The sequence below is a fragment of the Neovison vison genome, chromosome 14, assembly GCF_020171115.1.
Source record: "Neovison vison isolate M4711 chromosome 14, ASM_NN_V1, whole genome shotgun sequence".
Lineage (NCBI taxonomy): Eukaryota > Metazoa > Chordata > Mammalia > Carnivora > Mustelidae > Neogale > Neogale vison.
In genome coordinates this window covers 34125543-34152848 of record NC_058104.1, presented here as the reverse complement: position 1 = coordinate 34152848, position 27306 = coordinate 34125543, and the positions used below count along the sequence as shown (strand labels likewise).

General features: G+C 41.7%; 1 protein-coding gene across 1 annotated transcript; it reads right to left on the bottom strand.

Moving 5' to 3' along the window:
* Nucleotides 1-817: 817 nt before the first annotated feature.
* PALB2 (partner and localizer of BRCA2) lies at nucleotides 818-27254 on the bottom strand. The gene is made up of 13 exons (XM_044232870.1): nucleotides 27047-27254; nucleotides 25161-25220; nucleotides 24921-25023; nucleotides 20421-21908; nucleotides 16628-17430; nucleotides 15994-16065; nucleotides 13816-13977; nucleotides 11820-11905; nucleotides 10882-11043; nucleotides 9556-9672; nucleotides 4701-4788; nucleotides 1839-1987; nucleotides 818-1304 (listed from the first exon to the last, which is right to left on the bottom strand). The coding sequence occupies exons 1-13, from the start codon at nucleotides 27092-27094 to the stop codon at nucleotides 1097-1099; spliced, it is 3546 nt and encodes a 1181-aa protein (XP_044088805.1). The 5' UTR covers nucleotides 27095-27254; the 3' UTR covers nucleotides 818-1096.
* Between the last annotated feature and the right edge of the window lie 52 nt (nucleotides 27255-27306).

Here is a 27306-nt window from a genome sequence, read left to right as displayed (position 1 = left end):
GCTCAGTCAGTTAAGCATCTGCCTTTGGCTAAGTTCATGATCCCAGGATCCTAGGATCAAGCCCCATCTCCCCCTGCTTATGCTCTCTTTCAAATAAATATATAAAATCTTAAAAAAATAAAAAGAGAGAGAGAGAAGTAACAAATAATTAGGTTATATGGATCATGAATTTACTCATTCCGTAAGAATGGTGAGCAAATAAATACTTATTGCATGGGACAACATTTCCAATGACACTACACAATAAAAACTGTAAGGATCTGTATCTCTCAAATCAAGTAGGCAAAGGTGAAGATGATGGGCTCAGGACGTACAGCTGTGTTGACTCAAAGTGACTCGAGGGACACCCCAGGCGCTTGAATCAAGGATGGGTGTGAGAATGTAAAAGAACAGGGGCTTTTCTAAAGATTTTATTTATTTATTTGACAGACAGACATCACAAGTAGGCAGAGAGGCAGGCAGAGAGAGAGAGGAGGAAGCAGGCTCCCTGCTGAGCAGAGAGCCCGATGCGGGACTCGATCCCAGGACCCTGAGATCATGACCTGAGCCGAAGGCAGCGGCTTAACCCACTGAGCCCCCCAGGCGCCCAGAACAGGGGCTTTTCTAAACTGGCATTCCTTAACAAGCTTTCTATTACCTTTAGTAGGTATGTAAAAATCAGGCATTACAAATAGCATAGAAAGTATATTGCACATTAGTATCCTAAGTTAATTGAAATTTACTTATTATGCAAGCATCACTAAGTATTCCAGTTGTAAAATAACTAGTTCTGAAAATGATCATAAAAGGATAGAAAAAAAAAATAAGCCAACCAGAATTATCAAAATAAATATTTATTAATATCTGAAGCTTTATGTACACCATTAAAAGCAAATGTGCAGATGTGAGGAATTATAAAAATCAACCTAAAATCATTTCTCCCAAAGTAAATCTAAATGAACATTCAAGATCAGTGGTGCCACTACCATCAGAATAAAAAAAATGTGTCTAAATGAATATAAGTAATTATTTTAAATGTTTCCCAGATATTCTTTACAACTCTAAAACGTACTCACTGGTCAAAAAATCCAGAACGCTGTGTTTTCATCTTATCTTATTAGTAGCGGTACACAAATATATTTCCATCTTTTTGTCCAGCCAGCAAATGGGAATCTGTACCTGACCATTTCACAAAAGACCAATGCTGATCAGAGACAGGTGGAAGGACAGCAGTACAGTGACCCAGAAGTAAGTCCCAAATGGCAATTGTTCCAGAAGTCAATACTGCGGCTGCAAAATGATCTTTCACATCCCCCTCCAGGAACCTGGAATCAAGCAGAGAAGAGACCATTCAAATCACTTATCAAAAGAATTTTTTTTTTCTTTAAGCCAAAATCATGCTTCCCAAAGCAACCACAAGAACAAAAATTTGTATAAATATGATGCCCCTATTTGCCACCCCAGGACTGCCCGCAAGCACGATGTCTCTTGGGACACAATCACGTGTCCAGTCCCTGTACCACGTGCACTCCAGCTCGCAAGAGCCAGCCGGCCTTCCACTCTTCAAACTGGCCAAATTCCGCACACCTCAGCGCCTTTGCTCTTGCTCTGCCCTCTCTCTCTCTCTTTTTTTTAAGATTATTTATTTGACACAGAGAGAGAGAGATCACAAGCAGGCAGAGGGTGGGGGGGGGGAGCAGGCCCCCTGCCGAGCAGAGAGCCAGACGGGGGCTCGATTCCAGGACCCTGAGACCACGACCCGAGTCCGTTCATCTAAGTGACACAAAGATGTCTGGTTTTTGTATTTGCACAAGTGCCTTCCAAAATGTCACACTCAGTGAACAGGAGCACACACTTGCCTTCCAGCGTGCCCTTGAGGAAGACAGTAGAGCATCACACCCACACTCAGGCTTGTCTTAGGGTTAATCACGATCAGCTGAAACACGGGGCTTCCCAGCGGCTCGCTCTCCTTGGCACAAGGATGGCTCAGAACAATGAACAGGAGCCCCTAATTTAAGAGAAAAATTAATAATCAAATAAATCAGCAAGAGGGAAAGAAAGGGTTGGCAGAGACAAAACCAAAGAATTACAAGAATAATCAATATGCAGGATTTAATCGCTAGCTTATATTTTTCAGACAAAAAAAACCCACTGTTGAGATTATCACCGAGCTGGACTTCTGGCATCTCTAAAACAGGGCTCACAGCCAGCCTTGCAGGTGGGAACCCAGCGGCCTCACTAACTTCCTCCCGTTAGATACAACCAATCTCATGCCATCCATTTGGGAAAACGCCATCACAGGGAAAGAGGGCATAGAAACATGCAGAGGGAGTCCCCAACCTACAGATACTCATTGGTAACTTGGCTTTTGAAAACTCAGAACACGTTTTCCCACAAAAATCATCTTGAAAGTGGTGACTAGATTTTTAGGCCCATCTTCAGATAGCCTATTTGCACTCCAAGAGCAAGAGTGACCGAAGAAAGATACCGTCATCTGCGCTTGTCTTTGCGGCAAAACGTGTTACAGACCTTTCCTGGGTTTCAGATGACATGTTCTCACAACAACGTCATGGTGTGTGGACACATACATATCACGCAGATACATATGATACTGAAAGTAATTCTCTTTGGCGGTAAAATGGGGAAAATTAATTACAGAACCATATTAGGATTAGTAACATTCCTTTCTAGTTTCTACATTTCTAGAATGACTGAATTATTATTATTATTTTTTTTTTATTTTTTTTATTTTTTTATTATTTTTTTTTTAAAGATTTTATTTATTAATTTGACAGAGAGAGATCACAAATAGGCAGAGAGGCAGGCAGAGAGAGAGAGGAGGAAGCAGGCTCCCTGCTGAGCAGAGAGCCCGATGCGGGACTCGATCCCAGGACCCTGAGATCATGACCTGAGCCGAAGGCAGCGGCTTAACCCACTGAGCCACCCAGGCGCCCTATTATTATTTTTTAAAGATTTTATTTATTTATTTGAGGGAGAATGAGTGAGAGAGAGCATGAGCGAGGAGAAGGTCAGAGGGAGAAGCAGACTCCCCAAGGAGCTGGGAGCCTGATGCGGGACTCGATCCCGGAAGTCCGGGATCATGACCTGAGCCGAAGGCAGTTGCTCAACCAACTGAGCCACCCAGGCGCCCTGACTGAATTATTACAATGGGAATGAATTACTTTTATAATTAGAAACCAAGTCAAGAAAAGGCTAGATGCCATATACTTAACTAGCGATTGGCAAACAATGGCCCAAAGGTCAAATCTGGCTCAGGGCTCATCTCCGTATGACCCATGAGCGAAGAATGGTTTCTGGATGTTGAAATGGTTGGAAAAAAAAATATTTTGTGATGCATGTAAAAATCATATGAAATTCAAGTTCTGGAATGTTTTATTGTCCCAAAAGGTTTACAGGGAGCATGGGCACACCCATGTGTTTTCATTTTGTCTACGGCAGACTTTTTGCCACAGTGGGCAGAGCAGGTGCAACAGAGACCAGTGGCCTGCAGACCCGAAGATATTTACCTCCTGATCTTTTTTTTTTTTAATCACCTGATCTTTTTTTACAAAGTTTGTTGATTCCTACACTAAAATATTAGCTTATTTCCGGAGGCTGGCTTCATGGAACTTCACACAACTTTTTAGGTGCTATCTCATACATTTCTAAGTTAAATGTTTCACTATCAGGTAGACATTAATGTTGTAATAACAAAGATAGGAAGTCATTTAATTCCAGAGATGAAACCAAGCCTCTTATTTTAAGGAAGAGAAAAGTTGGCCTCGGGGCACCTGAGTAGCACAGTCGGTTAGACGCCCAACTCTTGGTTTTGGCTCAGGTGGGAATCCGAGTCGTGAGATCGAGCCCCATGTCAGGCTCTGTGCTCAGCGTAGAGTCTGCTTAAGTTTCCCTCTCCCTCTCCTTGCCCCTCCACCCATCCCACTCTCTCTCTCAAATAAATAAATATTAAAAAAAAAAAAGTAAAGCCTCAAGATAATATGACTGTATCTAAGATCACACAACTTTTGAGTTCAATTCCACAGATTTTAGGGAAAAGGGTACCCTCTGCATTCGAAGCCTGGGGTGCTGATGTGCACAGGGCTACCACTGAGGCTGGGAAAGTCAGTTTCCACACAAGCGTGGAGCTACCTGTTACTGCCTTTGTTTGTGGCTCAATGGTGGGTACTTAAGGGTTACCCCTCACTCCTGGGAAGCTGCCTTCAGCCCGTTCAGATGTCCATACTAGACCGTAAACCAAGTCTACTAACACAGTGGCTGAGAAGCTGTGTTCGTTTCTATGTGAGAAGACTAAAGCCTAAGTGACATACATGTCTAGAACCATTTAATCATCCTCTCTGAGGGCCTTCAGTCATAGGATACATCATTTATGGCAACGTGCTTGCGAGCCAAGTTTGGTAACAGGCATGATATTTCTTGGTACAAATTCACAGCTAGAAATAAATGTTTTCCTTAGGTCATACAGTCAGAAAATTCACCAAACCATCATATTATACCAATATTTATTTTCATCCATGAATTTAAGCAAGGACAAACACTGTTAACCAATTTTGAAAAAAAACAAAACAACAACAACAAAAAAACCCAAAAAAACAGGCAACAGAGAGGGTCTGTTAATGACCTTTTAGTAAGCTACTGCTCCTACTCAGTGAGACCAACAGCAATACAAAGTAGACACAAAGTGGTCCCAACAGATTACTTACCATTTCAGAATAGGCTTTGTGACAGACTGAAGCTTGGTAGGAATCACCAATGTGCATCTTTTTCAGGAGCTGACCAGTTTTTAAATTCCTTAGACATCAAAAATAAATAAGCTGATAACATTGTTCCAGCATACTGGTTTTGACATAATATTCTCATATTTATGACAGCATCCTTTAGGAGGTGACCAAGGGAGAAACTAAGGGACATGGTACCTTAGTTTTGTTTAGTTACAGATTCAGCTAAAAACAAGAACCACTGGTTAACATTGCCCGTAGTTTAACTTGACAGTTCAGCCTTAGATGGAATCTGCTACGTCACTAGGAATAAAATGTCTCCAAACTCCATGAGAAAAGTTTTCCCTTTTCTCATCTGAAATCAGGTACACAGTATGGCTCTAGCATTATGATTTTGTCCCACTTCTTATTATACCTAAATTTTCTATGGAAGACAATGGTCAGGAAACCAAATTTAATTAGATGAGAGATTATACCTCAAAAGATTTATAATTCTGTCTCTAGAGCTAGACCAAGGTAATAAAGAGAGAGAGGAAGACGAAGGGGATGAAAAATGAGAGAAGAGGGTGAATTTAAAGGAGAAAAAGTGTGTTGGAACCACTCCTTAGCATTACTGAGCATTTGTGTGTTGGTCATTGCTCTGTCCTGGGATGCCACTGCTGAAAAACCCTTGGCTGTCTTCTCATTAGCCACAAGAGTCCATGTTCTTTTTTTGTGTTTATAACCCTCACGAATCCAGTGCCGCCATACTCGATGACTCACTGCTCCTCACTATGCGTATTCCTGGCTCTGCACCTTCGCTCAAGCTAGCCTCCCAACGCCGTCGCCGTTACTGACCAATTCCCAACCCTCCTACCCACCCATGCCCCTCCGTTCCTTTCTGGCCTCGATTGTGTCCCACCTCCTCCCAGCGGCAGGAGCTCAACCTAGACTCACTTCTCCCAGTCTGCGCCAACGCATAGAAATCTCCTCTCCTCTACCTCCCTACAGTACTGTCCATATGCTTCATTTTTAATTTAATATACACTGTAATACAGCGTAATGTATTCATTCAACAAATACATCAGAACTTTCTGTGGAGCACGTTGTGTGTGTAAAAACCGAAGGAGGGAAACTCGGTGCTTGCGTGCCTACGCAAGACTTTCCTCGCCAGGGACAACAATGGGTTTATCCCCTGCAGAGGTTAGCACATGCTCTATGTTTAGTAACTGCTCTTTCCCCAAGTCCCAAAGCACTGTCCGAATTTCCCTCACTTTGACCTTGTCTGAATTGTAAGGGGATTGTACTGGATTCGTACACTTGGAACTATAAAGCAATCTCATTTACTTACTAGACCTTAGAGGCCTTGGAATGAGGACTCATGTCTACATCCTTCACATAAGCAGTACGTAAGTAGAGACTCAAGTGTCTATTAAATGACTGAGAGATAAGTGCTCAGCTAATATAGCTTGACCAAGATTATATGTCCAGAGCTTCAGCAAGAGGTTCCTTGAGTATAACATGAATTGCTTTAGACGTTTAACCCATGAGCAGTTAAACAGGAAAGGTGACCAACTACTATGTGTAAATATAAAAGTATATAGAACCCAAATGGCAAATGACAGTTGTTGTTTTTTTTTTTTAAGATTTTTATTTATTTATTTGACAGACAGAGATCACAAGGAGGCAGAGAGGCAGGCAGGGGTAGGGGGAAGCAGGCTCCCCACTGAGCACCGAGCCCGATGCAGGGCTCGATCCCAGGACCCTGGGACCATGACCTGAGCTGAAGGCAGAGGCTTTGACCCACTAAGCCACCCAGGCGCCCCGAAATGACAGCTTTTGATAGACTATATGATCTATACATCTTTAAGTACCCTAAACAAGGAGCTAAGGCACTGAGAATAGAAGACATGTACCTATCTTCAAGAACTTCCATGCTACAAATTAGCCTATAAGGGCAGTACTTAAAAACTTAAAAAAAAAAAAATAATAAGGGTAATATGAATGCAGAGAGGGAAAGGCCAATGAAGGCTGAGGTATTACTAGTACTACTAGTTGCTCAACGCAACTATGGGGCTGAAGATACCGCTTAAACTCACACTTAAGCTTAGACTAAGTAGAGAGGTTCCCCCCCAACCTCAATTTTGTTGTGATCCATTATATATAAAATGCCATGGGCCACCTGGGTGACTCAGTCGGTTAAGCCTCTGCCTTCGACTCAGGTCATGATTTCAAGGTCCTGAGATCAAGTCCTACATTGGGTTCTCCACTCAGTGGGGAGCCTGCTTCCCCCTCTCTCTACCTGCCTCTCTGCCTACTTGTGATCTCTCTATCAAATAAAAAATCTTTTAAAAAAATGCCAAAATGTTACTATTAGAAAAAAGGGAGAAGTGAAGGATGGGAAGAAAACTGGGAGCTAAGGAGTTATCGACTGGCTGAAGAAAATCTTTCCCCAAAGCACTGAGGAAAAGGAAGTGAAGAAAGCAAACAAATGTGGGCCTTCCTGAAGGTTTTATTTCTCAGGGAAAGCAGGGAGGGTTGGGAAAAAAATGTTAATACAGTAGTAGTATAATAGAAGATCTGGAGATGGGATATTCATTGACAGAAAGGGAACCAATTACTAGATTATATTAATAGTCCAGGAACCATATAATGAAGGTCCAGACTATTGAAATAATGGAAAGAATAGGAAAGACAACTTTTGTAAAGCACATTGTCCTCAAATAAGACCTCCATGCGCAAATACCGAGCAAAGTGCCAGAACTGGAAATCTGTTGCTCTAGACAGTAGGCCGTCTGAAAACAGGATCTCCTGGCAGATTAGAACACGGTCAATTTCAGAGGCTCCCTGGTGGGGAGGGGACAAAGATTCTCTCAAGGACCATGCTTTCCTGGTTTATTACTAGAGGGTTAGGGTTGGACAAGGCAGAAGAGGTAAGGCAGCAAGGATATTAATATCACAACTTCCTCTTACCAAGACCCATCCTGCCCTAAAGAATCAATTAAAGGAGAAGGCTTCTGAGAGAAAAAAAAAATAATAATCCAATTTATCATCTTAATACAAATTAACTTTGAAAATGCCTTTGGCTGGGTGTGGTTCTCCCTGGATCAGGAAAGAGAGGAAGCTGGGGACTCCTTGACTCTCGTCTTTCTATCACAAATTCATTAATTTGGTTTCTCTAAACACATATATTTTATAGTTTTGGATTGTATTGTAGACATTATTAAGAACATGTCAGAGGGGCACCTGGGTGGCTCAGTGGATTAAAGCCTCTGCCTTCCGCTCAGGTCAGGATCCCAGGGTCCTGGGATCGAGCCCCACATTGGGCTCTCGGCTGAGCAGGGAGCCTGCTTCCCCCCACCTCTCTGCCTAGTTGTGATCTCTCTCTGTCAAATAAATAAATAAAATCTTTAAAAAAAAAAAAAAGGAAAGAAAGAAAGAAAGAAAAGAACATGTCACATAAACTCTGGATTCCGTTAGATTCCTCTGAAGAATATTGATTGTTTTCCCCTAGTAAACAGTTAATTTGGTTCAACTAAAATTCCAAATGCTAAAAACCCAATTTAGTTCTTTTTGCCTTACCTGGGCTGCTTCAATCTTCCCTGTGTACATGCAGTTTATAGGCCAGCCAGATTACAAGGTAAATTTTAGAGCCAGAATTTGAGGCTTATTCTCTGGCTCTCTCTTTCTGGGCATTTCTCTCCCTAATTTCTAACTACTGTGGTCACCCTGAACTCTGTCCTTTGGTTCTTTAAGCCAGTAGGACAGAAGGTTTTCTGTCAGTCTCCCAGTGCACAGACTAGGGCTTGCCTTCTAGCTAAAACCATAGGAACAAGATACTTGCCCACTGATATTTCCTGCTGAACCCTCTCCAGTATCTTTTTTCTTTTTCTCATTCTCCAGTGCTTTTAGATAGTTGTTTTTATACTTCGTTCAGGGTTTATAGTTATCTGAGGTAAGAGAGTTGACCTGATAAAAGCCGTTAACCAGAAGCAGAAAAAACTGTACCTTTTTTTTTTTTAAGGTTTTATTTATTTATTTGACAGAGAGAGAAGCACCAAGAACAGGAACACAAGCAGGGGGAGTGGGAGAGGGAGAAGCAGGCTTCCCTCCGAGCAGGGAGCCTGATATGGGGTTTGATCCCAGGACCCTGGGATCATAACCTGAGCCGAAGGCAGATGCTTAACCAATGGAGACACCCAGGCACTTCCAACTGTACCTCTTTGACAAGAGTAAAGTTTCATTTATTTTAAAATAGTCTACTCAGTCTGATTTTTTCCCTAATTTCTGAATTAATATGATGTTCTCGTTGAGACAAGTATGTATCACCTGACAGTAAAAAACAAACAAACAAAAAAATACGATAATTTTTTTTTTTTTTTTTTTAAAGTACGCTCCACACTGGGCATGGAGCCCAAAGTGGGGCTTGAACTCATGAACCTGAGATTAAGAATTGAACTGAAGGGACGCCTGGGTGGCTCAGTTGGTTAAGCAGCTGCTTTCGGCTCAGGTCATGATCCCAGCGTCCTGGGATCGAGTCCCACATCGGGCTCCTTGCTTGGCAGGGAGCCTGCTTCTCCCTCTGCCTCTGCCTGCCTCTCTGTCTGCCTGTGCTCGCTCTCTCTCCCTCTCTCTCTGACAAATAAATAAATAAAATCTTTAAAAAATAATAATAATAATAATTAAAAAAAAAAAAAAAAGAACTGAACTGAGATCAAGAGTCAGGTGTTAACCAACTGAGCCACCCATGTGCCCCCAAACACAATTATATTTACAGAGTCTCTTATCTAGTCTTAACAACCCTGTGAAATTAGAGGTATATTACAGATGAGGAAATGGAGGACCTGGAGAGAAATCTTACCAAATAACAATGTTGTTCATTATAGTGGTACCAAGCAGAGCTTCCTGCATCCCTTGGACCTCAGCAAAAGTTAGTACAGTCTCTTCAGGGGACATCAAAAATCTTTTTTCTTTGCTTCTGCATTTAAAACAGTATTAAAAATCAGCACTTTGTACCAAAGCAGTTTCTAAGTAGACCTTGTACATATTACTGAATCATGCATAATACATACTAATCTAATACCAGAAAAAATTAGAAAGCATGTATCTTAAACTTCCTACAATTAATTACTTTCATATCATCTACCTGGATATACTTGCAAGCATCTCAAATTCATCATATCCAAAATTAAACTTGCCATCTCTCTCTTTAAACCCTGTGTTTCTTTCTGCATTCCCATCTCAGCAAATTTTATCACTATCTACCCAGATGACAAAGAAACCTGGACATTACTCTTTCCTTCCTCTCTACCTACTCAACCAGCAAGTCCTAATGATGCTAGTCTCCTCTTTCTCAAATCTGTCTGCTTCTCCCCGTCTCCATTAATACCTGGCTAACTTAAGCTAGCAATTATTTGTCTCTTGCGAGATTACTACAACAGTCAGGAATAAATACAACAAACAAGGCCCATGCCCTCTGTTATTACAAGAGACAGATAAATAACCACAAAAAATGTAACAAGCACATAATGGATGCTCTGAGTTCCATTTTCAACATGTTGAATCTGAAATACCCACAAGATATCTATTAGACCAGCAGGTCCAGAGGCTGAGAAAGAGGCCAGAGCTAGAAATATACGTTTGCAAGTAATCAGCATCTAGATAGTAACTGAAGCAATGGAAACCAAGTGTGGAACAAAAAAGAGTCTAGGGTCCTAAGACGTTTGTGATTTTTTTTTTTTTAATTTATTTATTTGAGAGAGAGAGACAGTGAGACAGAGCATGAGCGAGGAGAAGGTCAGAGAGCGAGGCAGACTCCCCATGGAGCTGGGAGCCCGATGTGGGACTCGATCCCGGGACTCCAGGATCACGCCCTGAGCCGAAGGCAGTCGTCCAACCAACTGCGCCACCCAGGCGTCCCACGTTTGTGATTTTTAAGGGGTAAACAGAGATTTCAAAGACAACAAAGAAGGAATAAACTTCATTTGCTGAGTCTCTCCTCTCCACTGGCTTCCCTCCTGCTACACTGAGCTTCCCCCTCCCTAAACTGCCTCCACCGATACAGCCTAGTGTTGAGGCAGAACCTGCTATACAACACCTACAGCCCAGAAAAACAATAGGCTAGTGATCGTTCTCTGAAAGCCTGTGATAAAAGCATTCTTTTAATAATTAAAACCAACCATCTTACCCTCCATCTTCTGCAAATGTCATGATTTCTACTTGTTGGTCACAAAGGGTCCCACTGCTACTGACTAGCCTCCTCTCTGTCAGGCCAAGCACAGCTTTTATATTTCCAGAACTCAGTAATACTTGCTTTTCACGTTTACCATCAGAGGAACAAAGTAATGCCCTAAAACCAAGTAAAAGGGAAAATGTGGAGAAGTCAGAAGTTAGCCTTCAATATGAAAGGACTAAGATCCTATCTATCTATCTATCTATCTATTTTTTAGAAAGGGGGAAAAGGCAAAGGGAGAGGGAGAATATTAAGCAGCCTCCATGCCCAGGCAGAGCCCTATGCAGGGTTTGATCTCATGACTCTGAGAGCATGACCTGAGCTGAAATCAAGTCAGAATTTAACCAATTAAGCCAACCAGGTGCCCTGAAGTTCCAATTTTAAATGGAAACTTCAGTCAGAGATATCATTCCATTGATAGGTTTTTTTTTTTTTAAGGATTTTGTTTATTTATTCTGAGTGAGAGGGAGAGAGTGAACACGAATGGGGGAGGGACAGACAGAGGAGGAGCAGACTCTCCACTGGGAGGGGAACCTGATGCAGGACTTGATCCCAGGCCCCTGAGATCATGACCTGAGCTGAAGGCAGCTGCTTAACCAACTGAACCATCCAGGCATACCAGTTGATAGGGTTTTTTAAAACAAATCTCTCTTGGATCTAAATTTAGATTTTTTTAAAAAATGATTTTATTTTTAAGTAATCTCTATACTTGACATGGGGCTTGAACCCACAACCCTGAGATCAAAAGTCGCATGCTCTACCAACTGAGCCACCCACCTGTCCCTAAATTTAGATTCTAAGATTCAAGCCTAGGTCATAACTTGCATTTAAAACAAGCTGACAGAGACAAAGATAAAGAGAAAAGAAAAAACTACTCCTTGAGAATTATATACCTGATTTCTCTGATTTCCAAATTTCCCAAAGCCACACACACGAGATTACAAACATCAGGCACTGGAACTATCTGTAATACTGGAACCTAAAATAAAATAAAAAAGCCAAAAATTATACTTGGTAGTTTCATTTCTAATTAATCTAAATTTTCCAAAATCTGTCACATTCTCTTCTATTCTCATTGCACCAGGACAGTTTCAAATAGCAAACAAGGGTGAGAAAGTTTAGCAAACACCCTTTCTCTAAGCTGTAAATCAAAATAAGCTTATACAAAGCCATGTGTGTGGTAGCGTTTATTTAATACGATCTACACTTCTAACAATAAAGGAATAATTAAATAAAGTCTGACATGTGGACAAATGGAATGTTGTGTAGCCATTTAAAGTAAGTTTATCCCAGGGGCGCCTGGATAGCTCAGTTGGTGAAGCGTCTGTCTTTGGCTCAGGTCATGATCTCAGGTTCTTGGGATTAAGTCCCCAGTAGAAATCTCGGCTCAGCAGGGAGCCTGCTTCTTTCTCTCTGTCTCAAAAGAAAAATCTTAAACTAAGTTTATTTTAAAAAATAATAAAATAAGTTTTTTTTTGTTTTTGTTTTTTTTAAAGATTTTATTTATTTATTTATTTGACAGAGAGAGAGAGAGATCACAAGTAGGCAGAGAGGCAGGCAGAGAGAGAAGGAAGCGGACTCCCCGCTGAGCAGAGAGCCCGACGCGGGACTCGATCCCAGGACCCCAAGATCATGACCTGAGCCGAAGGCAGCGGCTTAACCCACTGAGCCACCCAGGCGCCCCTAAAATAAGTTAATTCATATAAATAAATATTTATTAAGCATCATTATGCAAAGAAAGTATGGTGCTAGAGGCTGTGGCTATGCTGGAGAACAATGAAATTTGCTAGGAGTAGATCATGAGCATTCACACCAAAAAACAAAACAAACAAGCAAAACCCCAAAAAACTATGTGAGTGGATATATGTTTTTTTGATTTTTTTTTTTGTTGTTTAGTTTTCTTTATTAATAGAGAGTGCACCGGATGAGGAAGGGCAGAGGGAGAGAGAGAATCCAAGCAGACTGCTGAGCGCCAACCCTGAGATCAGTCTGAGCCAAAACCAAGAGTCGGGGACTTAATGGACTGTGCCACCCAGGCACCCCAAGCTGATACATGTTAATGTACTTGATTGTGGGAGTTCTTTCACAGTGTATAAAATACCGAATCATCACATTATACACCTTAAGTATATTACAATTTTGTCAATCATACTTCCATAAAGTTGAAAAAAAATTAAAAATTAAGTAGGAAGACTATGTAGAAACAAGGAAAAATGTTCATATCTTAAGTGAGAAAAGGCCAATTTAAAAATTTTAAGCACACCATGATTGCAAGCATGTATGTTATGTTTGAAGGTGGACAAGGACTAGAAGAAAATATAGAAAGAAAAGAAGCAGGGGGTGCTTGGGTGGCTCAGTGGGTTAAGCCCCTGCCTTTGGCTCAGGTCATGATCTCGGGGTCCTGGGATCCAGCCTTGCATCGGGCTCTCCGCTCAGCAGGGAGCCTGCTTCCCCCTCTCTCTGCCTGCCTCTCTGCCTACTTGTGTTCTCTGTCAGATAAATAAATAAAATCTTTAAAATAAAAAAGAAAAGAAACAGGAACAATGCTTTGGTGAAGGGTAAGGAACACGGGTCTCAGCAAGTTTAGAAGTTAGAAAAGACACAAAATTCCAAGCTACTCAAATACGTCCAACATAAAATCTATTTCTCAAAAAATGTGATTAAAATAAACAAAGCACAAGGTTCACTCTATTCTAGATGGTGGGTGTATGGGGGCTTACTGTACAACTTTTCTCTATGCTTGAAAAGTTTCATAATGAAATGGTGGGAAAAAGGTCCCGTCTCAGTTCTGTCTCGCATGGTCGTGGGTCCCAATCTCGGTAGTTGCCCATCTACATTACCATGTAAACGCTGATAAAGACCGCACTCGGCTCCAAGATTCTGACTTACTTCTGTGAATTGCCAGGAATAAAGTTTTTCCCACTGCCAAGTATCAAGTGGTTTCCAAAGAGAAACCACGTATTCACAGGCAGTTATGATACACGGCTCCTTGAAACCTGCTATTTCCCACCACGTGGCACTCACATCCACCGAGCAGGAACCGGAAGGATTCTGAAATAAACAGCAACCACAGTTATGTTAAGGCCATACTTGGGGTCTGTTTCATGAAAAGAGTAAGTATGAAAAGTGTTGGGTTATAAGGATTAAATACCAAGTAAAATGTAAAGTTTTCTATAGACCAAAAGAAAGAGCGGGGCACCTGGCTGGCTTAGTCAGCGGAGCCTGTGACTCTCGATCTTGGGACTGTTAAGTTAAAGCCCCACGATGGGTGAAGGGATTACTCAAAAACAAAATATGGGGCGCTGGGTGGCTCAGTGGGTTAAGCCTTCAGCTCAGGTCATGATCTCAGAGTCCTGGGATGGAGCCCTGCATTGGGCTCTTGCTTTCCCCTCTCTCTGTCTGCCTCTCTGCTTCCTTGTGATCTCTCTCTCTGTCAAATAAATAAAATCTTTTTTTTTTTAGAAGATTTTATTTATTTATTTGACAGAGATCACAAGCAGGCAGAAAGGCAGGCAGAGAGAGAGCAGGAAGCAGGCTCCCTGCTGAGCAGAGAGCCTGACGCAGGGCTCGATCCAAGAACCCTGAGATCATGACCTAAGCCGAAGGTAGAGGCTTTAACCTACTAAGCCACCCAGGCGCCCCCAAATAAAAACAATCTTAAAACAAAACAAAATCTTAAAAAAAAAATTATGTACTAAAAAAACTGCCCCCCCCACTTCTATCATGATAAATCTAAAAATGTACAGCATGTAGTTCCAGAATGGAACAGATTCAAATCTAATCAGAAAACATAGCCCCTAAGATCTTGCCCATTTGGAAATGAAACATCCTGATGAAACACCCACGGGTTGAAGAGGTTATAAAACTGAAACAACATACAGTTGACCCTGGAACAATGTAGGGGTTAGGTGTACCGACTTCCCACAGAGTCAAAAATCTGCATGTAAACTTTGACTTCCCCAAAACTTAATTACTAATAGCTTACTACTGACAGGAAGCCTTACTGATAACATAAACAGTCAATGAATACATGTTTGGTATATGTATTATATATTATATGTAATAAAGTATAGAAAAAAGAAAATGTTATGAAAAAATCATAAAGGAAAAAATACATATATATAATTCTGTACTCTGTTTACTGCAAAAGAAAATGTCCGCATGTAATTGTGCCTCTGCAGTTCAAACCCCTGTTGTTCAAGAGTCAACTGTGTTTCCAAATGAGCAAAGAGGGCACCATGCACCCAAACACACAGAGCATGGCTGAAGTAGCATTTCCAAATGGAATTTATAATCATAAAGGCATTGATCAAAAAAAACCAAGAAAAATAAAAATAGAATAAAAATACAGCTCAAGACGTTAGCAAAAGAACGGGAAAGTAAGCACAATGAAAAACAGAAGCAACTATTAAGGGTAACAGAAATAAATAGGAAACCAAGAAAACCTAATTAACACTCAATACAAGCAAAAGCTAGTTTTTTGGGGGAGACCCAAAGAATGGAAAATCTCTTAAGTTTGATGCAGGCAAAAAAATACTTGAGAAAATAGAGACTAGGGAGAGAGAGAAGTATAACTAAAGACACACAGACAAAAAAACAAAAACAAAATCAAAAATGAAAAAAACCCCAAAACAAACCCAAACCCTATTAGAATAAAAAATAAATTTTTACCTATAAATTAGAAAATGCAAATGAAATTTACCTATAAATTAGAAAAAATGATTCTTTTAAAAATGAAGTTACTAAAACCAATGCAAGAATAGCTTTGAGGGATGCCTGGGTGGCTCAGGGGGTTAAGCCTCTGCCTTCGGCTCACGTCATGATCTCAGGGTCCTGGGATCGAGCCCCACATTGGGCTCTCTGCTCAACGGGGAGCCTGCTTCCACCTCTCTCTCTCTCTCAGCCTTCCTCTTTGCCTACTTGTGATCTCTGTCAAATAAATAAACAAAATCTTTAAAAAAAAAATGAGAAGCTATAGATCAAATTCTCCCCGATTTTCCTAGCAATTCATTAACTTTTTTTTTTCACATGTAAGAACAAGACATTATAAGGGAAAAGTCTTCTGACCTTTAACTTTGAAACCAATTGAAGGTGGCCTGGGTTTAAGCTATTACAAGCAGGAAGGTCTGCTACTTCAGTCTGTGGAAATAAAAGTCACACCATTAATCTGAGCTTTATACATGTCTGCCGCATTGCTCATTCTTCATCAATGTCTACCCAGTATGTGTTATTTTCTCTGATAAAAGCAGCCAACCTCCATAAGCAACTGCTTCCTTAATGACAAAGGGAACGGATCCCCCATATTTAAAAAATACATTCTTAACTTTGACTTTGTCCAACTGAACTTAATGGTTACAGTGAAGTCTATCAGAGACATGTTACGGTACTCTTAAACACTGAGAAGCCAACGTGTAAGAGAGTCATATGCTGGGCGCCTGGGTGGCTCGCTGGGTTAAAGCCTCTGCCTTCGGCTCAGGTCATAATCCCAGGGTCCTGGGATGGAGTCCCGCATCGGGCTCTCTGCTCAGCAGGGAGTCTGCTTCTCCATCTCTCTCTCTGCCTGCTGCTCTGCCTACTTGTGATCTCTGTCTGTCAAATAAATAAATAAAAATCTTAAAAAAAAAAAAAATCATATGCTATCCAAACTCACTAAGATATTTCATTTCTCCATAGAAAATCTCACCAGGGAAGCGGACTGTACCTGTTTCCATGACTCTGGGTGTGGATTTCCACACAGCTGATTGTCTTTGAGAGTGACTGACCCGGTGGGAAAAGGGGTTGCCCGGGGACCAGAATCACAGTCACAGGAAGGCTGTCCTCTACCTGACACAACCAGGCTGCCATCTGATTTTGATGGGCTGGCCCAACTGTCGCATTGTTTCCGATCACTGTCTTTTAAGTGAGGAAGTTGGGGTTTAGAGCAAGTTGGTCCCACCTCTGAACACACTTTTTCACAGTGTGCTTGGGAATCAAAAGCTGGAGTAGTGCCTAAGATGGGAAAAGTGGGCGAGCACATCTCTGCTGTGGGCCTGTTATTATCCTCGGGGGCACCAGTATTTAAAGGCGTAAAAAGTAATACAGATGAAGAAAGGCCCTTTTTCTGAGACTGGCTTGTTAGGTCTGATGTTTTAGCTTGTGCTTTTCCGGGGAGAACAATAATTTCCTCTTCCAAGTCCTCCATTTCAATATTGATTTGTTTAGGACTCAGTTCTTCTAAAACACAACCGTTTCCCTCCTTAAGGTGTTTCTGTCCATACATGTTTGATACAAAAGGCTCAACTTTTTCTGGTTTTTCTGAACAGGACTTCAGTTTTTCAAGTTTAAGAGGTCCAAAGACTTCATCGGGTAACTGAAAGTCTGTGGTTTTGAGAAAAGATGACAGTTGCTTTAAACTTAGCATTTCATTCTCCTGAAACGAAGCCGTGAATGCAGCAGAATCCAAAGCTAGATAAGCATTATTTCTGGAAGAAAGGGAATCCTCTTTTGGACAACGACTGTCCTTCCCTAAAATAGAAAGGAACAACAATAACAACAAATACCAATACCCAACAGAGTGTGAGCTTCTAAACACCACGGCAGCACAAAATGTTCATCACTCTTCCCATCCGGGACTCTGAAACCTCCGTGAATGGTTCAAAAGCCAGCCACAGCTTGGTGACTACCTGGCAGTTCTCCTTTTGCAGTACCAAAAAATAGTATGGTGCTGACTGCATTAGTGAAGGAAGACCTGTGTCTAAGTCCCAGCTCTGCCACTGACCCACTGGTACTTTGGGCAAGTCAGTTCATTTCCTTTTCCCCGGTGTCTCCTACGGGAACTGGAATAAGAAACTCTAAAGTCCCTTCTGCTCTTAAAAAAACTATGATTCCAACTATAAAACATGATTCCAACAGGCTCCCAGAGTACAGTCTACAAAATGCTGGCTCGTCTCACTGAAGTAGTAAATTTCAAGCAGGCTAATTTACTACTCTTAAAGCAGTCGGCATTCTATACCATTCAAAATGTAGAGCAAGTTCGCCTGACCACCTCTGCCGACACTCTGTCACAGCGTGCCTGGGAGCCAGAAGCTGGAGTTGTGCCCAAGATGGGGAAAGCTGCATCCATCAACTAATAAATGAATAAATGGTGCCACATAGATACAGTGGGTATTATGCAAGCATAAAAAAAGAATGAGGGCGCCTGGGTGGCTCAGTGGGTTAAGCCACTGCCTTCGGCTCAGGTCATGATCTCAGGGTCCTGGGATCGAGTCCCGCATCGGGCTCCCTGCTCAGCAGGGAGCCTGCTTCCTCCTCTCTCTCTCTGCCTGCCTCTCTGCCTATTTGTGATCTCTCTCTGTCAAATAAATAAATAAAATCTTAAAAAAAAAAAAAAAAAAAAAAAGAATGAGGTAAGGGTACACACTGCAGCATGGATGAATCTCAAAAACCAGCTAAGGGAAAGCTGCCAGACACATAGTTTATTAGTCACATAGTCTATTAATTCCTTTAATATGAAATACCCAAAACATGTGAACCCATAAGATAGAATACATTTTGGTGGTTGCCAGGGGCCTGGGGTAGAGAGAGGAAAAGGGGAGGAAGTGCTTAAGGGGCACAGGGTTTCCTTCTGGAGTGATGAACATGCTTTGGAACTAGGTAAGGGTCCTGGTAGTACAACCCTGTGAATATACTAAATGCCAGTGAATTATTAACTTCATTCAAAATGGTTAATTTTATGTAATGTGAAGGACACCTCAAGAAAAAAAGTGTTTAGGGGCGCCTGGGTGGCTCAGTGGGTTAAGCCGCTGCCTTCGGCTCAGGTCATGATCTCAGGGTCCTGGGATCGAGTCCCGCATCGGGCTCTCTGCTCAGCAGGGAGCCTGCTTCCCTCTCTCTCTCTCTCTGCTTGCCTCTCCGTCTACTTGTGATTTCTCTCTGTCAAATAAATAAATAAAATCTTAAAAAAAAAAAAAAAAGAAAAAAGTGTTTAATATAGCAGCAGGTTACTAAAACCACCGCAGATTATTTCAAAGTACATAAAAAATGTTTCTAGTTTATTATTATTAAAATTGTCCTACTTTCTGATTACTTTATATTCTTGTTGGCTTAAAGATTACAATAAAAAGAGTCAAAATGATTATGGTCTTGTAATTAATTAAAAACTAATTATTGTCCAAATGCTATAGAGAAGTCAGCTGCCTGTTTTTGTGTATAAAGTTTTATTGGAACACATTCATATTTGTCTGTGGCTACCTTCCCACTATACTTGACTAGCTATGATGGAGCACAAAGACAATATTTACTATTTGGCCCTTAACAGTAAGAAAGTTTTGCTGTTGTCTAACACAGAACCAGAGTGAATTACCTAGTTGTTATGCCTGCTTTATCAAATATGAGAACTCCAGAGTAAATGAATAAAAGTACTGAAATTCTGTCACTTGCTATCCTCCAAAATCTCATGTCCCACAGATTGCAGAGAGGCTGTATTAGGTATGTTATCCAAAAAAGTTGCTCAGGTGTATTGCATTTTACTACACAATTATATCCTCCACCACCCTTTTTAAGATTTTTATTTTTAGGTAATCTCTATACCCAATGTAAGGAAGGCTCAAACTCACAACTCCAAGATCAAGAGTCTTGTGCTCTCTGGACTAAGCCAGCCAGGTGCCCCCACATGGTCATTCCTAAGATGGTTTGTTAGTGGACTCACTCTGACATACATTTCAAACACTTCCTCTATAGATTATAAAACTTTTCTCTATGGATAGATTGTGTTGTACCCGAATAAATACTAATTTTAGGTAAATATCTAATATATTTTCCCCTTCAATGTCAATGTTTCAACCACATTCACAAATTCTGGTACCACAGAGCCAAGTTTGAATCCTGGCTCTAATTCACTTGAATGAATTAGTCACTTTAGGATCTTTGTGCTACAGTTTCTTTAAGTCCGTAAAGTGATAAAATAGATTCTACCTCATGTAGGGTTGTTCTGGTGATTCAAAGAGTTAGTATCTGCACAACATTTAGAAGGTAGCAGGCAGGAGCGCCTAGGTGGCTCAGTGGGTTAGGGGCTCTGCTTTAGGCTCAGGTCATGATCCCAGGGTCCTGGGATCGAGCCCCGCATCGGGCTCTCTGCTCAGCACGGAGCCTGCTTCCTCCTCTCTCTCTGTCTGCCTCTCTGCCTACCTGTGATCTCTGTCTAATAAATAAATAGAATCTTAAGAAAAAAAAAAAAAAAAGTAGCAGGCACAGGACACCTGGGTGGCTCAGTTAAGCATCGGACTTGGTGTTGGTTCAGGTCACGGTATCAGACTGAGCCCTGCCCTGGGCTCCACACTCAGCATGGAGTCAGCTTGTCTCTCTCCCTCTGCTCTTCCCTGCATTGTCTCTCACATAAATTAAAACAAAACAAAACAAAACAAACAAACAAACAAACAAACAACCTGAAAAAAAACCTATCAGGAACATAGTAAGTATTATGTATTGTTACCATCATCAACCACACCTTGATTTACCTTTAATTCTCTTCTTACCATGATGAATTGCTTTTTCATCTGGATCTTCGTGTAAGGTGACTTCTTCCTTGGATCTATGAACACCTGCTGTGCCAGGAGTTGGCAAAAGTCGTTGATGATGATCTAATACATGTGGGGAGACTGTCTTTCTTTTTCCTCTGTGTCTTCTACCAGATGGCTGGGTGACTGCCTTCCTGGGAAGGTTAGCTTCAGTAGGCCCAGTGGGAGAGTTGACCTCCGTTAACAAGAGACATTTCTCAGATCTTCTTGAACTTAGTTGTCTTGTGCGTGTGCCAGATGTCCTAGGTTCACTCTGGTCAGTTTCTTCACTGCAAAGGTTTAAATTTTTAGTTTCCTCCGTAGTTTTATTTTTAAAACCTTTCTTTCTGACACCCAAATGACTTTGAATGACAGCCTGCAGCGCTACTTTCCTCTGGCAGTTTGACATGCGTCGTGTCGTTCTAACGTAATACTCTGCAGGAAACAGAAGGCCTTCGACCATTGTACAAGAATGTGTTTGACCTTCTGCAGAAGCAGGGGAGATTACTTCTGGGCTAAGACTCGTAGATTGACTTAAAACCTCATTTTCCTGAAGACTTTCATTTCTACCTTCAAGAGTGTTATGAGGAGATGGTAAAGACTCCTCTGTGAGATTTTGTCCTTTTAAGTTTTGGTTTTCATTTGCTGGTAAGTTATCATAAGTGAGTTCTTTTACAGAGTATGAATTATTTGCCTCTAAGTCAGGACTTCTGGGCAGCTGGCCACTTGCACTTACAGCTTTGTTTACCTCTGAGTTATCTGTAGAGACCATCATGCTTCTGCCTTGTGCCTCTAGGTTTACAGGTGAAGCAGGGTTAATGTTTTTTATACTGTGAGTAGTGAGTTCACAGTCACCTTTAGGAGGCTTATGTTCAAGATGCTGACTACTACTGCTATTTGACAGAGTAAATGAAGCAACCGTAGGAACCCTGGAGAAATTATTTCCTCCTATTAGAGCACTGACACCTCTTTGTGGTTTGGCAGTTGGTGGAATTAATATACCCCTAACGTTAGTCTCTGTCATTGGTTCTCGAGAACTAGGAATGTCAGACATAGAACCTGAACGGCAAGTTCTTTCATTTACAGGAGTCCTAGGATTTTCTCTATTGATTTCCTCCTGTTTCTTTAGTCTTTTCTCAGAGAGTAGGAATGAATCCGCGTCAAAGAAAGATTCTCTTGCCTGTGCAGTATATGTTCTCTTCTGCTGCTTTTTTCTTCTCCCTGGCGGCTTACTCTGCCTTTTCTCAGCACCAGAGCCACTGACCTGGTAGGGAAAATGTTCCCGGATATCACCTGTTCTTTGTATATGTAGTTCCTCCACAGGGCCATGTCCAGGGTTGAAGGACTCAGGTTCAACGTCAAGTGTGATAGGTGTCTTTTCTCCAGTTTCTTCATCCAGATGGGTGTTGATTTGTAATGTGTCATAAGGAGATATTTTATTTTTATGTTCTGAGAAAAAAAAATTTCTAGAATTAATAATTTCCTTTTAAATGAAGCCCAAAAAATTCCATTATTTATTTTAAAATATTATATAAAAATACTGCATTTACGAGGCGCCTGGGTGGCTCAGTTGGTTAAGCCACTGCCCTTGGCACAGGTCATGATCCAGGATCAAGTCCCGGATCCAGCTCCCAGCTCCATGGGGAGTCTGCTTCTCTCTCTGACCTTCTCCCCTCTCATGCTCTCTCTCTCACTCTCCCTCTCTCAAATAAACAAATAAAATCTTTAAAAAGGGGGCACCTGGGTGGCTCAGTGGGTTAAAGCCTCTGCCTGCTGCTCAGGTCATGATCCCAGGGTCCTGGGATCGAGACCCACATCGGGATCTCTACTCTGCAGGGAGCCTGCTTCCTCCTCTCTCTCTGCCTGCTTGTGATCTCTGTCTGTCAAATAAATAAATAAAATCTTTAAAAAAAAAAAAGTACTACCTTATTTAAGAAAGAGTCAATGGTATTTCATTCAGGCAGCTCAAAGTTCAAATTTTAATATTCTAATACACTAATAATTTTAAGGAAATATAAACAAACAGAATTGTGCTGGAAAACATGATTTTAAACTAAAAGATAATCTATATTGCAGTCATCTTTCTTTAGTTTTTTTTTTTTTCCAGAGACATTTTATTTTAAATACAAATGGGAAGATTTGTTTCTTTAATTCTTTAGTTTTTTTCTCCAGCTTTACTGAGGTACAATTGACAAATAAAAACTATATGTATTTAAGGTACACACTGAGATGTTTTCATATAGGTATATGTTGTGAAACATTACCACAATCAAGCTAATTAAAATATCCATCATTTCTGGGTGGCTCAGTCAGTTAAGCACTGACGCTTGATTTTGGCTCCGGTCATGATCTCGGGGCGTAGGATCAAGCCCTCTGTCAGGCTCAGTGCTCAGTGGGAGTCGGACTGGGATTTTCTCTCTCTCTCTGCCCCTCCTCCCCACATTCTCTCTCTCTCTCAAGTAAATATATCTTAAAAAAGTATTTCCAGGGATGCCTGGGTGGCTTAGTCAGTTGAGCATCTGCCTTGGGCTTAGGTAATGATCCCAGTGTGCTGGGACTGAGTCCCATATTGGGCTCCTTGCTTGGCAGGGAGCCTATTTCTCCCTCTGCCTGCCATTTTCTCTCTCTCTTTCTCTGACAAATAAATGAAATCTTAAAAATATATATATACATCATTTCACATAGTTATGACTGTATGTGTGTGTGGTAGGAACACTTAAGATCAATTCTTCTAGCAAATTTCAAGTATATGATACAGTAATATTAACCGTTGGTTCCATGCTGTATATTCAAGTTTATTCATTCTGCATAACTGAAACTCTACTCCCTTTGAACAACACCTTCCCATTTCCCCCACCATCTCATCCAATTTTTTATTTCATGTCTTTTTTTTCTGCTCAAGTAACTTTAATACCACCTTTCTATTTAATAGCCTCCAATTTTATGATTATAAATACCTATTAACATGAATAATGACCATTGTTGTTGTTGATTTTTAAAAGATTTTATTTATTTACTTGAAAGAGAGAGAGTGAGTGAGAGAGAGCATAAGCAGGGGGAGGAGGAGAAGCAGACTCCCCTGCTGAGCAGGGAGCCCGATGAGGGACTCCATCCCAGGACTCCGGGATCACGTCCCAAGCCGAAGGCAGATGCCTAACTGATTGAGCCACCCAGGTGCCCATAAGCATTGTTTTTAAGAATACTTCTGGCCAGGGGCGCCTGGGTGGCTCAGTGGGTTGAGCCGCTGCCTTCGGCTCAGGTCATGATCTCGGGGTCCTGGGATCGAGTCCCGCATCGGGCTCTCTGCTCAGCGGGGAGCATGCTTCCCTCTATCTCTCTCTCTCTGCCTGCCTCTCCGTCTACTTGTGATCTCTCTCTGTCAAATAAATAAATAAAATCTTTAAAAAAAAAAAAAAAAAGAATACTTCTGGCCAGATTTTTTTCTCTGTACATATACAAATGCTTAATTTTTTTTTCTAAACGCTGAGAGGGGAAAGAGCAACCAAATAAACAATTCAACCAAAAGAATAGTTCATTGCTTGCAGAATGGGAAAAATATTTACAAAGTGTGTATCTGATAAGGACCTAATAGCTAGAAGGCATTAACAACAAAAAGGCAAATAACCGAATTAAAATATTGACAAAGGACTAGGTATTTCTCTGAAGAAGATATCAAAATGACCAACAGCACAAGAAAACATGCTCAGCATTAGTCACTAGGAAATGCAAATCCAAGCCATAATTAGAGACCACTTCACATCCACCAGGATGACTATGATTTTAAAAATGGAAAATGCCGAGTATAAGTGAGGATGTGCAGAGACTGGAACCCTGTGCATCATGGTGGGAATGTAAAATGGTACTGACATTGCAGAAGACAATTTGGCAGATTCTCAAAAAGTTAAACAGAGAATCACCATATGACCCAGCAATTCTGTTCCTAGTGATAAACCCAAAAGAACCGAAAACATATGTCCCCACAAACACTTGAATGGGAATGTTCATAGCAGCATAATGGCCAAAACTCATAATAACTAAAAAGTAGAAACAACTCAAATGTCCATCTACTGATGGATATATAAATTGTGGCACATCTATCCAATGGAATGGTATTCAGCTGCACAAAGAAGTGAAGTACTAATGCATGCTTGGATGTAAGTACAGAGGGATGACTGTGGAAACCATGATGCTAAATGAAAGAAGTCAATTACAAAAGATCACATATTACATGGCTCCATTCATATGGATTGTCCAGAACAGGTAAAGCCACAGAGGCAGAAAGTAGATTAGGGGTTGCCAGGGGCTGGCAGTAAGATGGGTACAGGGCTTCTTTTCGGGGTGGAGAAAATGTTCTGGAATTAGATGATAATAACGGTTGCACAATCCTGTGAATATACAATGAACCACTGAATTATATATACAATTTAATACAGCAAGCATAAGCAAATAGGCTAGCTTTACCTGAGTGGTTCGGCCGTGGTGAAATTTCCTGCTGGAGCAAGCAATCATGTTCTTCCACTGTTTTCTTTACAGAATTCTTAACCTTCTCAGCTTTTTGGGCACGCTAGAGGAAACAAAAGCAGCTCAAGGAACAAATTTAAGAAAAACAAGTATTTTTTTAAAGCCTTATTATTACGAAGAATTGTTTGTATATAGTTCATTCTACAATATCTCAGTTTGAGAGAGTTTAGATTCACTCACCTGAAGGCGGGCCAGTGTCTTGCTGTATTCCCTTTTCAAGAATGCTAATTTTTCCTTCAACTGGAAGAAGAAAAACAGCAAACAATTCTGAGCAGGTAGAAAGGCGGAGTCAGAGAGAAGGGACACAGTGCCTATCAGACCCGAGTAAGCAGTGCTTAGCAGGTCCCTCAGCAACAGACAGAGGAGGAAATAGCAGGTCCCACACTACTTTCAGTTTTCACAAAGCACCAAGCTCTCTAACACCTAAGCACCTTTACCTAAACACTTCCTACCACGTGGAGCATTTCCTCCCCAAATCATTTCACTAAGTCCTACGGATTCCTCAAGCCTCAATTTCAATTTTTATTTGGGTCCTTCCTAAAATCCAGGTGGGACATTCCACCTCTCTGCTGTGCTTCCTTTATCACAATACTTATTATATACTCTGCTGTCTGTTTACTTCTGATTCCTTCCATCTCACTGTGAGATCCCTGACGGTGGCAGGAGCTGTCATCCTCAGACATTCATCCAACAAATGAATCTCTTGTCAGTTAATGGTCCCGGTATCTGTAGTACCTGGAACAACAACTGATAACCACTCTCAGTTATGGTCTCTGATGCTAGAACTAGGGTCGTCAAGCTTAACAAGTGAGGGATACAGATAATTAATAAGAAAATGAATACACAGACAAGAGGATATCACATGGCACTCTACACCCAGATCAACAGGGAGATGTGAGAGTGCCGGAGCTACTTTAGGTAGCGTGGCCAGAGAGGAATTTCTGAGGACTACCACTGAAGCCCGGACCTAAAGGAGGAAGGAGGTAGCTTTGGGAAGATCAGAGGAAAAGCAGTTTGTCCAAGATCACACAGTTATAAATGGCATGATTAAAACCCAGGTAGTTGGATTCTAGAATCTGTGTTCTTTTTTTAAAAGATTTTATTTATTTATTTGACAGATAGAGATCACAAGTAGGCAGAGAGGCAGGCAGAGAGAGAGAGAAGAGGAAGCAGGCTCCCTGCAAAGCAGACAGCCCCATGTGGGTCTCGATCCCAGGACCTGGGATCATGACCTGAGCCAAAGGCAGCGGCTTAACCCACTGAGCCACCCAGGCACCCCTAGAATCTGTGTTCTTAATCTCTAAGCTAGTTTGCTTCCCACAGGGTCCTCTTTACCAACAACATTATCAACATTTAAGAACTATCTTATTGACTTGTAAATGATCTATCTCAGCCTCCACTGGAAGGCAGGCTGGGATAAGAGGACTGATGAACTAATGTGAATGAAGAATCTAGCACAGTGCCTGGAACAGCCAGCAGAGATACGTTCAGGCTAACATCATCAGCAGGAGCACAAAGTGGCATGGGTAAGGATTGGTCAGAGCAGCACTACTGTAGAATCAAAAGCTGGAAACAACCTAAAAGTCTCTCAGCAGAGTAATGTCGAACGAAAAGATGGCACTTTCATAATACATAACACTATGAAGAACTTCAAAAAGTAAGGTAGGTGAACATTAACATGGATGAAACCCGGAGAAGTAAAACGGAAGTTGCAGAACCATTCGGCTTATACCATTCGTGGACCAAAAAAAACACACTATGGGGGGGGGGGTTAGGGAATATAGCCACATCCTTCCAAACATCCCACCTCCGTCCATACACGCGCGAAAAGGTCTGAAGCATCAGGCTGTTCAGAGAATTCTTAAGGGAATGGGTGGGAAAAGCAAAGATTGAGAGTGTGTGGGGGGTGGGGACGATGTCAAAAGGGACTTAGTTCTTCAAAATTTGTTCAAGGTCGTAGGTCAGAGGTCACGGCCACCCCTGGACGGTCGGGGAAACAAAGACACGCCTAAAATCTTAGGCAAGGAGTCAGTTCCGAGTCAGCCCTTCCCGCACACCCAGGGCACCTTTTCCTTCTCCTCACAGCTGAGTGGCTTCCCGGGAGGCTCTTCCATCGGGCTGGAAGCCGAACGGAAGGAGCAGCCGTCGCCGGCCCCGGGCCTGCGGACACGAGGGTCCCAGCTGGTTCTGGGCCCCGCAGGCGCCGCGGAAGGAAACCGGGCACCCGGGATACCCCCGGCGCGCCACCAGGTTGCCCATGCAGGAACCGCGCGCCGTCTCCCCCAGCCAATTACAGCCACCGCTCGACCTGCGCACGCGCAACCGG

Coding starts and splice junctions, on each gene's coding strand:
- PALB2 (XM_044232870.1), bottom strand. CDS start 27,094: ATGGAAGAGCCTCCCGGGAAGCCACTCAGCTGTGAGGAGAAGGAAAAG. Junction 21,909..24,920: donor ACCACGGCCGAACCACTCAG/GTAAAGCTAGCC, acceptor TTTTTTTCTCAG/AACATAAAAATAAAATATCT. Junction 1,988..4,700: donor ACAAAGCCTATTCTGAAATG/GTAAGTAATCTG, acceptor CTCTTAAATTAG/GGGCTCCTGTTCATTGTTCT.